This window comes from Physcomitrium patens, chromosome 23 (genome assembly GCF_059467195.1).
Source record: "Physcomitrium patens ecotype Gransden chromosome 23, ASM5946719v1, whole genome shotgun sequence".
NCBI lineage: Eukaryota > Viridiplantae > Streptophyta > Bryopsida > Funariales > Funariaceae > Physcomitrium > Physcomitrium patens.
This window is the reverse complement of record NC_143432.1, coordinates 11,384,349-11,399,637: the sequence shown is the minus strand read 5'-3', so window position 1 is coordinate 11,399,637 and position 15,289 is coordinate 11,384,349. Positions and strand designations below refer to the sequence as shown.

Below are 15,289 nucleotides of genomic sequence, written 5' to 3'. Positions count from 1 at the left end.
TTAGTGAAAAATCAGTAGCTTACAGGAATCAATTGCAAGTATCGAGACTTACACACGAGTACTTCAACCCTCAATTGTTAATCTGCTTGCATAGTCACTTTTCTAAAAAAAACAATCGTTTCAAAGAGTGACTACCAAGGAAGAGTAATCCAACCACTTCATAGCACAGAAATAAAGCAATAGAAAATGAAATCGTCACCCAGCCACTTCAAAGAACAGGTATAAGATTTGTGAATAAGCACGCTTCTCAATTAAAGAATGGTTCGACATTGAAGCATGTTAACACGACAGGCAGAATGAATGAACATGATTCAAACCAACTAGCTGAAAAAGATTGTCAAGTGACCATGTCAAATCAGTACATTACAAAATAAAGTGGCTCTGCGCATGCATGAGGATCATGTACACCAAGACATATAGTTCTACATGCAGCACCCCCGGTTAATCTACAGCCTTGTTAAAATCCTGTACGAAGGTGAACGCTGCTGCGACTAAAAAGAACAAATGTGACAAAGAAATGCTACAGATTATCGGCGCCTCTTTCCATCATCGTTCTGAATGGAGTCAAGAGCTCGCTTCACACCAGAGACTAAGTCGTCCAGAAGAGCTCCGATCTCAGCCCTACAATAAGAAGAGAACATATGGGTCAAACCATAAGCATCTAAAGCTACTTCGAGTCAAAACCTACAGCAGATTCAATAAATTCGGCCAATTTTATAGTGCATCTATTAAGTTATAAAATATACACCTCCATTCTGGATGTGAATGAATTTAGTTGAAGAAAGGAAGCAGTAGCGAAGTGAAGGTAACAAATAATAAAACTCACCCACTGGAGCCAGCAATGCTACGTGAACGTTTAGGAAGCCTTCCCACGTTACTGTAAGTGCCGTTGTCGTCATAAGCTCTACCTTTGCCCAATCCGTAACCAAATCCAACGCCCACGCCACAGCCTGCTCCTACTCCGAAACCGACCTGCAAGCCAGGGAAACCCAAGCCAATTCCTGCCCCTGCAAAGTAGCATAATATAACAGTATGAGCATTGTGGGCGCTTGCCGACCGGAAAACAATGTTACTGAATGTTAAGAATGATGCTATAGAGTCATCCTATGCTAAAGTCGACACACGCAGATGTTTTTGAGTTAACTGAATTGTTAAATCATTTTGCAATGCGAAACCCTAAATAACCCGAGCATTCAGTCATGCAGAATTCTTTAACCCTACATCAGGACAAAAAGGTTAAAAAAGTTAGTTCCTACAATTGCAGTATAAATCGAAGAGAGTGTAACGAATCACAGTAAGATTCAAATGGCCATTTTGATTGGTTCCGCACAGAAACCATTCAAGGAATGTGTTTTTTCTGACTAGTTGTCAAATCGAGAAAAACTTGAAAAAAATCCCATACATTGCAAAAAGATGTCAATGCCCATTACAGTACACTAGAACACAGATCCTGAGATAGGCCCAAACTTGATCAGCTTCTTCCTTCCACAGGTCAGCATGTGAACAACTCAAGTAATCCACAAACACGAGTTGAAATTCCTGTTCAAATTCTTTACAAGGAAAGACGCTCTTTCTGCAGCTTTAACAATTTACAGCTTTTCGCTAAAAAAAAAAAACCTAATTACATTTGCTCCTTCGAATCAAATCAAGCGACAAATAAGTGCATGTCCAATTTAAACTCACACATTCCACAAGAGCTGCGCCAAAAAATTGAAGCCGTAACCAAACCATGTTTATCGTAGAAAATGTAAATTATCAAAGACCCATAACAACAGCAGCAGAGTACAAACTTCCTTGCGGAGCTACAGGAATCACTAGATGCCTTCACGAACCAATCTTCCAACCAATGATCTCCCCACAAAAGCGTCACGTGCACCATTGCACCCCAAACACCGAAGCGCAAAAACAAGGAGGGGAAAAACAACGGACCTCCAACGATGCCGGCGCCAAGACCCACACCGCAACCGACACCATAGCCGAACGCAGGGCCTAGCTTGCCCCAATCCTTGGTTTGAAGCTTGGGCAGCCTCCACATAATGCCTCGCTCATCGTCGTCCCTCATCGCAACAAACACAACGATCTCACCAACTCCACGAAATGGGTCACGACGACAATGCTCCCGGCAATCGAACGCAACCAAGCAATCGACGAGAGAGCAGAAAACTTTGCGAAATCGCTGATGACAATGAGAGGTCTCGGGCTTTGCGTTTGCGTTTGCGTTTGCGTTTGCAATTGCGTCGCGGCGTCGCTGGATGGGCCGGGCCACTGAAGGATTGGGCTGGATCGGCCAGGGTTATGTGGCAACATAGGTGGATGACCCATGGGTTCCTTTTCGTTTTTTCTTTATTTTTTCTTTTATTTTTTGAGGCGGCAGAATCCGAGGTTGCGTGGGTTAAAGCTCAATTTGCAGAGCCACAACCCCAAGTGGATGGACAGCAGCACTTGCTGTTGTAGCTTGATAGACCTCTCTCGCTTTAGAAACTACAAACCGTCTAGATAATCCTTGCTTTTATTCTGATTGAAGACAATGGAAATGAAGAAAAACATATATATATATATATATGTATATTTATTTATTTATTTATTTATTTATATATATATATATTTGAGCTATCTTACACCCTTCCAATCAACCCAAATCAACGTTCTGCCGCACAAAAAAAATTCACTCAATTTCGAACCTGCACTGATCAATCCAGCTGATACATCGGTTAGAGGTTGATGTTTCCAATTAACGAAGCATCGATTATCTTCATGCGTGTTGGAATGGGAGATTTTCTGCCAATTTTGAGCGAGTGCATTTTAGAATAGTTAGGAGAAGTTTATCGCAGTGGATGAATATGCAGAGTAGTGAACTTTAGTAGATGATGGCAAGGACTACTGTAATCATCATGCTTCAAAATATCGATAGTTACAGATTACAAATTGGTTGAGCAAACATGTCGAAAAGGTATGTAGCCGTCAAGCTAAATGTGGCTACTACCGGTTTGGTTACGTTCTAATGCTGGATCCACCATTTACTGTATTTTACATGCACCACCTATGGGACTGCATTCATTAGTATTATTCAAGTAACCTACAAGGCAATATTCTGAGAACGCCTGTCGTTTTCTTTGCTTCTGTGCGTTTCCTTCACATTCGGCTCTGGGCTACTGCACATTGCATTGAAAAAAAAAAAAAAAAAAAAAAAAAGGTGCACATCAATATACTGACCAGAATTATATAACCATCACATGCAAGAACACAATATATCATGTAAGGAGGTTCATGCCAACGAAAAATATGTCCAAAAATACCAGAAAACGAGCCACGAACATCAATTTGTATTTTTTTCTTTGCTATTACATGTATTTCACTGTATTAGATCAACTAATGCTGCTAATGGTAAGTAATATTAGACGAACCTCTTCCTTTAAATCATTTACAGAGGATGTGTGATGAAAAGGTTAAATTCTTCACAAGTATACTAAAATCTCACAGGAAGCGTTCACAAGTACTTCATAGACATCTCAACTGTTATATTCCAAGAAACACGTTGCTAGATCGCGGCACCTGCCTGCAATGTAGGTGGTTTCCAGCAGTAACCCTCAGTTCGTTGATATCCCATCCGTGCATTTAGTTCATCAGCTTCAGCTGGTCCTCGAGAACCTTCCTTGTAAGGTATCACTTTAAGTTTTCCAGCATCAATACGATGCAACAATGGTGTAAATATCTCCCATGCAACCTGAGCAGAGACGTGGATAAATTAGTCAAATTTAGACTCCTACATGATCTGCTAAAATGAACAAAAATGTAAGTGTATGATTCGCGCATTAAAAGTAAAAATAAAATTTTAAGCGTAGGAACAGTGGAGTGATAAATCAAATTCTACTCAATTAGGTGGAGATCGGAAATTGCTGTATAAATAGAAACTATCTAAGAAGTCCAAGGCAAAATACCCGCAATTCATCCCTGCGCACAAAATGTTGTTGATCCCCACGAATACTGCACAAGCCCAAGTACGAATTGTCTAGATCAATATTTTAACCAAACATGTTTCTGGTTTCTATCGAGGCACAAGCAACGAAAAAGCAACAGAATTGCACACATGATTGAATATAGCCATCTTGAAATGAATGAGACAGGAGGGCAGAAGAATTTACGTATCAAGAAGCAGGCGCTCATAAGCCTCAGGAATAACAATATCTTGATAGCGTTGATGATATGACATGTCTAGCTCACTCTGTGTGGCTCGCATATCCAAGCCGGGTTCCTTCACCTGTAACTCGTCATGTCATGACCTTGTTACTTAAATGGCGTTCAATTTTTACCAACTATGTTTACCCAAACGATTTCACTGGGACTTTTACAACAAAGTAATGACGCAAATACAAACCGTGAGCTTCATGTACATCGCCTCCTTCGGTTGCAGACGCATCACGAACTCGTTGCGACCCTGCTTTTTGCCTACATCCATCAAATGATAGAACAAAATCATAACTTCCCTCTACTTTTTCACCGGAAGAGAATCATAGAATTGACTTAAAAGTCACACTACAACGAAGAGAAAAAGAAGAGAAATCAAGAAAGAAAAGAAAATAAAATAAATAAATAAACCAAATTAAAAAAGTGTGCGTGGAATAGAGTTAGCTGAGGTACTTACACTTGAAAATGTCACCAGGGACGTCCTTAAACTGCACACGAATTTCAGCTTTTCGAGTATCTAAAGATTTCCCAGCCTTCATAATGAAAGGTACCCCTGGAATCATCAAGTTAAAAAAAAGATCAAGTACAGTTAAATCCAGATCTTCACATAAAAAATAAAATAAATAAATAAAAATAAAAAAATCTATCACGCAAAAGAAGCGTTGTAAGAAAGCAAGTGTTCAGTTCAAAAATGCATACCATCCCACCGTTCGTTGTTGATGCGAAGAACAAGAGATGCAAAAGTAGGAGTGACGGAATCATTTGGAACAGTAGGGTCATCTTTGTAGCCCTCATACTGCCCGATCACCACCTCTTCCTCGTTGATGGGCTCAATACATTGCAGAACCTGTCCGTGAAACGTATAATAATCAGAATTGATGAACCACACATGCAAGCAGGTGAATTGTATTGCAAATGCAAAAAGATTCAGCGTACCTTGACTTTTTCATCCCGAACATGCTCAGGGCTGAGAGAAACAGGTTTCTCCATGGCTACCAGACACAGAACCTGCCTCACAGAAACGTTCATATTAACTGAATTGATATAACCACATAATCACAATTCGCTAGGAACAACCCCACCTTAAGCCAATGATTACAGAAACTTCCAAACTTCCAGGAATAACTATTTTAATCAACATTGAACTTGAAAATAATACTATCTAGGATTTCCAGTTAGAATTCTCTTGGAAACCAAAATGGAGCGATCACAATATTCAGAATGGTGATTAGAAAAAGAATTCGTTCAGAGCTGCTCCTCCCAGCACTGATTAACAATTTCAGAATTTCTCAGATAGTTATATTCACAAAAACTACTGAATGTAGTTAGCCTACTGAGTTTGGCTTCAAAATGATGCATGTGAACAATGTCATCTGTTCTCGATGCAAGGAAACACGAGGTGGTGCCAAGAGATAAGCTTTAAAGGGGCAGGAAGCCTTAGCATAGCCGATCACCACAACTACCAATTGATTCCTTTGAGTTTTGGATGATTCCTGTCAAATTTATCTCAAACCTTAGTAATCAACATAAGATTTAGATCATGTTCTAGTGCAAACCTGCACGAGATGATTTTGGATGATGTCCCGAATGATCCTACAATAAGACGAAAAGTGATACGCAGTAAGAAACGAGCTTGTTCTTCAAATGCTCCACAACATAATGACATCATTAATCTGCAACAAAATAGAACCTGCAATTTTCACATGTCTCTAGATGCATAAATGCTGCTCTGGGCTTGGAATATGTATTGATGATCTAGCAAGGATGAAAAATTAAATGATGGTGTTTCTGCTGACTCATTTCCAATTTGTGCAACCAGTACGCGTAAATCTAGCAAATCAAGAACTGAACTCCTTTTAGATCACTTACCCATACTCATCAAAATAACCACCTCGTCCTTGAGTTCCAAAGTCCTCCTTAAAAACAATCTGCGAGATGTAACTAACAAACTCATCAGAGAACAGCTACTTTTCTGAAGTGATCAGAAATAAATGGTGTAATCGAAGACATATTGATAAATGCTAGCTCAACTCTGAACCATTAGATTATAATTACCAGAACAATCTTTCCAAAGTAAAAACCTGGAGAACATGATAATTGATTTTGCAGCATCTATAAAGATCTCCTGTTGTTACAAAAGCGGCTCTCTAACCCGCATCCTACATTTCAGGGCTTGTACATACCTGGACATTAGCGATATTGTCTCGATTCCAGATAGGTACAAAGAAACGGTTTGCAAACCTCATAACCAACTGCACCGAATACCACAGACCAGAACATCAAACAGTAAATTCTGAGAGCATGCGAAGATTTTATTGATCACAAGATGAATGTCAGATAAAGATCCGAATAGTTTATGGCCTACTTCTAAATCGAATAAACCACAAACGCATCATAGGATCAAGTGGAGCATACCAGATTCTGCACGAGCTCTTTCCCCAGATAATGATCGATACGATAAAGTTGGTCTTCTGTAAATAGGGAACCTAACTCAGAACTCAAAACTTCAGATGATTCCAAGTCCTTCCCAAAAGGCTTTTCTACAATCACTCTGGTCCATCCTCCTGTAGGGAATACGCCACGGACGTTAATGCAGAATAGAAGCAACAGTCAGATTCGTAGACCGATGCTTCATATATTTGTTCGAAAAATAAAATAAATTGGGCACAACACAAAATCTCACATCAAAATTGAGATAGTAGCATGATGCATACGAATCAGAACTTAAATCATCAACCTGTTACCAGGATAAAGAGTAGATTTCAAAAGAGCCACACTTAAAGAGAAGTGCGAGAAGCAGGAAACCGTACTTTGATTCATGCAGTGCTTCCGAATCTGCTTGCTCACAAGCGGATAGACTGAAGGAGGCAAGGCCAAGTAAAACAGCCTACGAGTGGGACTATTATCGTCACTCTCCTCTCGTTCGAGGCGTAAAATTTCCTCATTCAACTTGATAAAACCTTCATCAGCATCATACGCCCCGTGTATGTATGTAATCTACCAAATTAGACAACTGATTAGTGCTGACATCTCAACACTGAGTACAAACATAGCTAGACGCTGAACTTAGTAGTAAATTAGATGCGGATCGATAATTAATTAGAAACTCCTCCTGCCGGAAACATGAAGAGAAATTAAGGTACAGCCATAGGTAAGGCGTTGAGGGATAATATTGAGATCGATGCTATGCATCTTCAGAACATCTCAAGCACAGCCGAGTCGGCATTTAGATGCTGTATATGACTGTTGAAAGAATGTCTACACAATGATAATCATGTCGCGTACCTTGTTAAGAAACTGCTTTCTCACATCTTCAGGATTTGTTGTAGGATCTGTCCTTTCTGCTTTCAAATACCTGAATCACAAACAAATTGTTAACATATAAAGGACTTTTTCAACCAGCTTAGCAAAAGACACACTAATAATGGTAGGGGCACCCCGCTTCCTCACAGACTACCCTCACATGAGGCCTTCACATTGGCTAACAAGTAGTTCAATCATGACGAACTCGACAAAGTAAACGAGGTATACGCAATACAAATTTGAATAATAACATTCAAAATGACAATGTATTATGAACAAACATTATACCTAAGAAGCTTCTCATGCAGCTCCTCGTTGGTCATATTGGATCTCGCATACCCAAAAACATGCATCTCGTCCGGCAAGAAACCCTGCCACGAAACAACAAATGACCAAAATAATATGCTGAGAAAATTAAAATACATTCGGAATAATTCTTCTAAGCAATGTAAATATTCCAGAACAGAAATCACATTCGTGCAACGGAGTATAAAGATACTAAGTCTGACCATCTGCCCACACAGCTAGCTCTATTTGGTGAAAACATAAAACTTTACCTTAGGTGTCGTGGGACAAGGTGTTTATCAGGTACATAACGTACATAATATCCTACGTATCGAGCTAGGCATTTGTGTGCAAGATAATTGTACCTGCTTGTAAAGATTGAAGATGGCTGGAAAAGTCTTTTTCTTTGCTAGATCTCCAGATGCGCCTAGCACAATCAAAGAAAGGCAACCACCAGCTATACTCTTATCTTTGGTTGGCTGATCCGATTCAGGTTTTTCACATGGGTCGTCAGATACTGCTGGTGCAGCATCCTCGACAGCTGGTGGAACATCCTTCTCAGCGGTAACACCCATTCTAAAACGTCCGCGAGCCGATTGCTGCTGTGTCTGACAGTACTTGGAGCTATTCTTTGGGATTTTCAAATTTCAAAACCTGTGGCAAGACAAAATTTGAGTTCGTAAATATATCGTCATGCAAGATCTATTGCTTTCAATGCGTAAACTACTTGGTTAACACATACATTGTTATATTTGACTGTAATAAATTATCACTTCTGCAGGACAAAGCGAATTTTCATTTGATAAAACTTGAACCAAACATAAATACATCACATGGCTCTGGAGCTAAAAATTCCCACATCAATTTTTACTTGTGTACGTATATGAGAAACATTAGAAAAACCTAAACAGTAATCATTAACACAATGAGCCACCATCGAGAGTTACATGACGATGATACTTCCAGATGAGTATACATGAGTGCTACTACATGTTTGATCATGGAATCGAACCTTGCATGATCCCAGACATTCTCCGGTGCCACTTCCTAATATATTTGCTAATGCGCCCTCATGTTTTTAAACGTGGTCCGGAGAGCTTCAAAGACTATCCCAAAATTATCATCAAAATCATTATTCATCCTCACGAATTGCTATCTGTAAATTGAAGTGCATCCACGACATCTGTATGCTGAATCCAATACTTATGCTTTTACCAAAACAAGCATTTACAACCTTGCGATTAATGAGATTCAAATTCTTAGATTCGATCTGCCGATGGTTACAGGCAAGCGAAGTGAATATCGAACAAAAGACCACTTGTTGCTTGGTTCAAAGAATACTTCAGAAGACGAAAATGTAGGCAACGTTCTGGGATCCAGCTATTTCTCTCCAGAACAAATACCCTGAAATTATGACGACATGCCAGACTGCTCAAACGCGGAGCTTGGGTAAGAGTTGAACTAGATTCTGCGGAAGTAGTAAGAATATCTTTCGAAGTTCTCTTTCAAAACTACACTAGTGCAATACTACAACATTATGAAAATCGATCATGACGACATCTAGCAATTACAATCACAAACAAAGCCCTCCGTCCACCCAAAGGAAGTTGCTCAAAAAAACCCTCTCGTTTGTACAAAAGCCACCGAACAGCCTAATACACGACAGCGGAATTTCTAAGCGCATCAAAGTCCTCTACCCCTTCAATTCTAGGTAACTGCCTGTTCCAGCACACAGATTTTAAAATACTGTAGGAATCCGAATCCAATCCACTGACGAAGAGCAGACAACCTCAACAAAACCAACGACACACTCGTCCTCAAAAATCGAATGCGCGCAGCACCAATTAACCCTCACAACACACAAGTGCCAACATCCTCAACCAACAATTGCCATTCAAACGGCGCAAAATCCAAACAACAAAAAATCCGACAACCAGAAGAAAATCACTCCAAACCTCGCACTCTCAAAAGAAATTCCATTAACCACACGAAGCCGCAATTCCATCTCTACAATTTAAGAGAAAAATCTAGACATCACCACCTCACAAACTCGCTCTCAAGACGAGGAATAGAACTACCACGGATTCGCCAGCTTTTAAAGCCACGAAAAGCGCGACATCAGCGACGAGTGAGGTTCGACAGTAGAACGCACATCTAGAGGAAGGACAAGGAGAAGAAGAAGAAGCTAAGCTAACAACAGAAACAATATAAACAAACAACATCAATAGGAGAGGAGCTCGCAAGCTTACCCAACACTGTCAATGAATCACAAGAGAAGCAATGGCTGCGAGGGGAGACGACTCTGGCGCTTATGTAAAGCCAAACGCACAATAATGCACTCAACGTAAGACGAAGAGGATGAATAAGAAGAGCAATAATATAAATACATAAAAAATATCCTCACAACAATAGCCTTGTCATTGAAATGCGCCACACAGAATCCCGAATTCTGCCTTCCCACTCTGATCCCGAGTTTGGCCCCCAATTACATGAGGGACCGGGTACGATTTTCTTGTCCCTGGATAAAGGTAAAGCGAAAGTCACAAGCTAGACAGAGACCCAGTAACTTTTTCCGACGCGGTAAAACGGCTTCAACTTTTCAGTTTTTTGTTGCTTTGGTAAGTAGTAGATGATTAGTTGGGGAACTGGGGAGAAGTTACTTTTTCGTGTAGCTTCAGCTGGCCACCGCTAACTATAGCTGGAGCCACCACGTGGAGTCCATTTAACCCTAAAGCAGCGAAGGGTTTGGCAAGGGTGCCCTTGGCCCCTGCCACTTGGGAACATGCACGCTGCCCGTCTTGTGGACGGGCGATGCCGCAGACGCCGACCATGACGCTCGAAACCGCGCCTCGGGGCCGATCTTTCGGATGCTTCTGACGAAAGTTCAGGCCTGCTGAGAGTCTCACAGGAGACAAATATAGTGGATGTATGAAAATGGGTGCAATGAATGAGAACTGTCCACATCGTGAATCACCCATGTCGTTCCTCGGCAACCTTTTTTTTATTTTAAATTTGTTTGTTACTTTTTTTCTAGTGTTTTTTTCTGTTTGTTTATTGTGAAATTCTTAATTGAGGAAGGGTTGGAACTTACGAGGTAGAGAACGTCCCTTGGAGGGATGAAATCCCGAAGGAGCGCGAGCTTCTTCCTCCTCGCCCATGCTTTGCCAAGTCATCCATTTTCGAGGATGCAATCCAAGTTCTCGTTGCACATCTAAGTTCTAGTAATTTTTTCTGTTTGTTTATTGTGAAAATTAAAATCTAAAAAGAAAGTAAAATAAATGAATGTAACTTAATTCATTATTCAAACAACAAGTACCAGAAGAATATATTAGTATTAGTATTATTGTTATTAACAAAATATTGCTACAGGATGTGTGAAATGAATTAATGATTTTTTGTCCTATCCAAAAAAAACTTTTGTCATGAATAGTCACAGAGTTGGATTCTCTAATAAAACTAAGTCATGTTTATTCTAATGCATATTTCTTAAAATATGAGTCATGCTTTTGTTGTTTGTCTTTAGATTACTTCACTTTCTGTCTTGTTGTTTTTGTGACTCTTGACAATATAAAAGTAGTAAAAGAATTGAAATTTTCTTCTAAATATTTTTGTATATAGTCTAGGTATAAATCACACACACTTTTTTTTTTAAAAGGTATATAATGTCTGATACAAGAGTATAAGTTTATTTTTATTTTAAAAAAAAAACTGAAGAATGCTAATAAACATCTTCTAAGTTGAGAATACTTTTGAATGTAGATATGGTTCTTCCATCCTCATAAAATTTGATTACAAATTTTAGTAATTTTTTTCTTGTAATCCATTTACAATTCTTCTATGAAATCATTGATTTTTATGATATGTTGTATTATAATATATATATATATATATATATATATAGAGAGAGAGAGAGAGAGAGAGAGAGAGAGAGAATTTAGGCTTTGAATCTGGAATATAAATAATAGATTTAGATTGTATATTGAACAATATAATTTTGCTGGTCAGAACTCCAAAAATGTAAAAGCATTAATCAAAACTATAGGATTTTATTAGAGTTCTATAACATTTTACATTACAAACACATTCAATAATTTTTTTAATTATAATTTTTTACTCATTAATTAATAATAACTTATTAGGAATATTGGAATTATCAACCATTATGTTTAATAGTTAGTCACATTTACAAAATCAATTTGATGTATACACAAAATATAACTTAATTTTTAGTATTTTTAATCAAAGAATAAAATTTATTAACATTACTTAATTTTTATTAAAAAGATATTAAATTGACCCACCTAAATCTTAAATTTTCCACTTTATTTCCATAATTCAATATATGTAACCACCTCTCCAATTTCAAAATAAGAAAATATGTGAATTCATCTATTTAATTTTACCTTGATTACTTATCAAATCTAAAAGTATAATAACCATGTTTTATGGGACAAAAGGGGTAAATTGTATTAAGTGTAGATGTTATAGACATCCAACAAGAAGATTGTAGAAATACTTTAAAAATATTCTATAAAATTTTAGAAGATTTAAATAGATTTTTAAAATATTTTAATAGAATATTTTAAAAGATTCTAAAATTATTCTAAAATTATTTTTAAAAATTCTTAAAATATTCTAGTAGATTTTAGAAAGTTTTAAGAGGATTAAAGAAGTTGTTTGAGAAGCTTCCTTGATTTGCTTTATCTTCAAGTAACATGAAAATTTCTTGAGAAACTTCTTAATGTTGCTTTATTTGTAAGCAACATAGAAACTTCTTAAAAAGCTTCATAGAATTGCTTTGTCTTCAATCAATATAAAAACTTCTTGAAAAACTTCATAATACCTAATATATATTAGAGTCCACATTAAAAGTATCTTTAATCTTGACAATCCATTTCTTGGAATTTTAGTTTATTTTTCTTGATGTTGATCTTGTAGTCATTTGTTTTAATCAAGTTTTTGCTAGCTTTCTTATTGAAATTCTTATATTCAGTTTCTTGTTCAATCTTCTATATAATGTATCCATGATAGTTTGTCGAGAATAACTCTCATACCAATACTAGAGCTAGATCCTTCTTAATAAATAATGAATTATCTTTCTTCTTGAAGGCATTTGAGTACTTTAAAGGTTACAAATTATCTTCTTCTAAATTAGTATTATTTTTTATTTTTTTATTTTTTCTTTTCTTTTCAAGATGATTGGAAGTCAAAGATGTTAATATGATTAAGTCTCTTAAGTCTAAGTTAGATGTTATTATAATTACATTGAATGCTTTATCTTGTAGAACTATCAAAATTTAAGGATTTTTTACAAGCTTTCATGGTAATATAAGACTTGGAGTAGTTCAACATGTGATGCAATTACTTTCTCAAACTTCTACATTTAAGAAGGTAGTGTGAAACATGACCAATCTATTTTGAAAGTTTAAGACCTTTTGAATCCACACCAATATAAAACCTCATCACAAAATAGAAGAAAATAGACTCGAACAAAACTAAATAGAACTAAACAAAATAGGACACAAAAGATAAAATTATACAAACAAAAATAGAACAAAATAGAACTGAATAAGAAGATGCAAAAGCAAATTTTACGAAGAAAGAAGGTCTAAAGTCATACTTGACTAGCCCCCCAAAAAGCCCTAGCATGTCTTATTTATATTTTATTCTACTACCTTGGAATTTTTAGAATGTTCTTAGATAATGGACCCCACTTAGATAACTCCCTTAAATTCCTTCTAGAGAATTTCATGGTAGATCCCACCTAGATAACCGCCCTAAGCTCTTTCTAAAATGTTCCATGATGGATCCTACTTGGTCCACTAACCTAGCCCAAATTCTAGAAACTTCCATAATTTTTCAAACATGGTTTTAACTATCTATCCATATGTATCAATAATACAAATATCTTATCTATACTATATTATATAATAGCAACTATACCTTGATAAAGAAATTCATCTATTCAATAACATAAAGAGTCTTAAATTAGTTTTTTTTTTTTTTTTTTTTTTTTTTTTTTTTTTTTTTTTTTAAATTGATGGTACACACTCCAAGTTTTGAAGATTTGTTAATCAAATTTGATTGATATTTTTTCTACAAATTGAGTATTATTCAATAGAGGAGTTGCAAGTTGGTTTAGTTGAAATCATACTCACATGATAAGTCTTATCTTAGTTTGCTCCTTTAGTTGAGAAAAGATCTCCAATCTTGAATAATTTTGAAGCTTTTTTAAATGTATTTTTCGAGGCACTTGGAAACCATGACAAGGCTTTATGGGCAATAATAAAGATTCTTTCATTATCTCAAGGATCATGGTCTACATTAATTTATGTATCTAATTTTAAACAATTGGCTTGTGACATTAATTGAAATGAATAAGCTCTTATGAGTCAATTCTATTAGGGACTAAGAGATTATGTCAAAGACCTATTATTATGATTACTTAATCTTCAAATACTCAATGAAGCTGTTAGCTAAGCTGTAAAATATAATAATCAATTATTTCAATGCCATCAGGATTAATGCTTCTAGACTTTGACAAAGCAATGCACTAAAAATTTGTATTCTAATGCTTCACCAAACATACTACTTCCACATTTTCGAGATGAGGATATGAAAATTGTTGCAATACAATTCAAATCTTTTACATCAAAGGAAAAAAATATCAATTTAAATAATACTTATATTTGTATTGTGGTGAAAGAAGCCTTTAAATTTGGAATTTTTTTGAAGTAATAACATACAATCAAGACTAAAAGTGCAATTATTTAGAAAAACAAAGAAGCCTAGCTATCATAAGGATCATATAGCTAAATATTTTAATACTTCAAATTTATCAAAGTTCCTTTCTATTTGCCTAACTTGTTTATTTTTTTATTATACTTTTATTTTTTGGCCCATAAAAACTTCAAACAAATACCTTATTGGATTCAAGAGTATTTATATGCTTTTTAAATGAAGAATTTTTTAAACTTCATAAAATTCTTTTAGTATAGAAATTAAAACATGTATATATAAAAGTAATAAATAATCAATTTTTATCTTCAAGTAATATTACTCATAAAACTATATCGCTAGAAATATCATTTGAGGGCCATAGTAACAAAATAATATTCAATATTATTAGAATATTTTTTAATCTTTTTATTTCAAGACTTTTGTGGTTGAAAAGATATAATCTATCTACAAATTAGAAGTTGCTTAAAATTGAATTTCGAAAGAAATTCCTTTAGACAAAACCTATAAAAATTCATTAATAACAAAGCCTTTATTTCTTAGAACAAGGACTTTTATGAAGATAACTAAGAAAAAAATGTTATTTGTCATACATGGAACTTTAGCTTCTTAAAAAAAAAAAAAAAAAAAAAAAAAAAAACTTGTTAGTAGCTATTTCAAAGCAATATAAGGAATTTTAAGATGTCTTTAAAAATAAGCATGCTGACATACTGTTGGAGCATCGACCATATGATTATGCCATCAATCTTCAAGAAGAGGCTCAATTACCATTTGGTCC

At 36.0% G+C, this 15,289-nt stretch overlaps 2 protein-coding genes across 8 annotated transcripts; both read right to left on the bottom strand.

Annotated features, from left to right (window-relative positions):
- Positions 1 to 332: 332 nt before the first annotated feature.
- On the bottom strand, positions 333 to 2,175 carry LOC112275727 (uncharacterized). The gene is made up of 3 exons (XM_024506338.3): positions 1,930 to 2,175; positions 827 to 1,007; positions 333 to 621 (listed from the first exon to the last, which is right to left on the bottom strand). Exons 1-3 carry the CDS (start codon positions 2,060 to 2,062, stop codon positions 528 to 530), a joined length of 408 nt encoding a protein of 135 aa, XP_024362106.1. The 5' UTR covers positions 2,063 to 2,175; the 3' UTR covers positions 333 to 527.
- A 690-nt stretch (positions 2,176 to 2,865) lies between these two features.
- Positions 2,866 to 10,255, bottom strand: LOC112275726 (glucose-6-phosphate 1-dehydrogenase 5, cytoplasmic). 7 transcript variants are annotated; one of them, XM_024506337.3, is made up of 17 exons: positions 10,023 to 10,255; positions 8,139 to 8,427; positions 7,777 to 7,859; positions 7,471 to 7,540; positions 6,996 to 7,182; positions 6,601 to 6,749; positions 6,369 to 6,437; positions 6,055 to 6,113; positions 5,742 to 5,778; positions 5,122 to 5,193; positions 4,885 to 5,032; positions 4,643 to 4,738; positions 4,376 to 4,446; positions 4,143 to 4,258; positions 3,939 to 3,984; positions 3,557 to 3,724; positions 2,866 to 3,152 (listed from the first exon to the last, which is right to left on the bottom strand). In XM_024506337.3, exons 2-17 carry the CDS (start codon positions 8,346 to 8,348, stop codon positions 3,150 to 3,152), a joined length of 1,584 nt encoding a protein of 527 aa, XP_024362105.1. In that variant the 5' UTR covers positions 8,349 to 8,427; positions 10,023 to 10,255; the 3' UTR covers positions 2,866 to 3,149. The 7 variants fall into 7 exon arrangements, with proteins under 7 accessions (XP_024362105.1, XP_090102649.1, XP_090102650.1 ...); XM_090246523.1 differs by having other exon boundaries at positions 9,855 to 10,047; XM_090246524.1 differs by lacking the exon at positions 10,023 to 10,255 and adding an exon at positions 8,786 to 8,851.
- Positions 10,256 to 15,289: the final 5,034 nt, after the last annotated feature.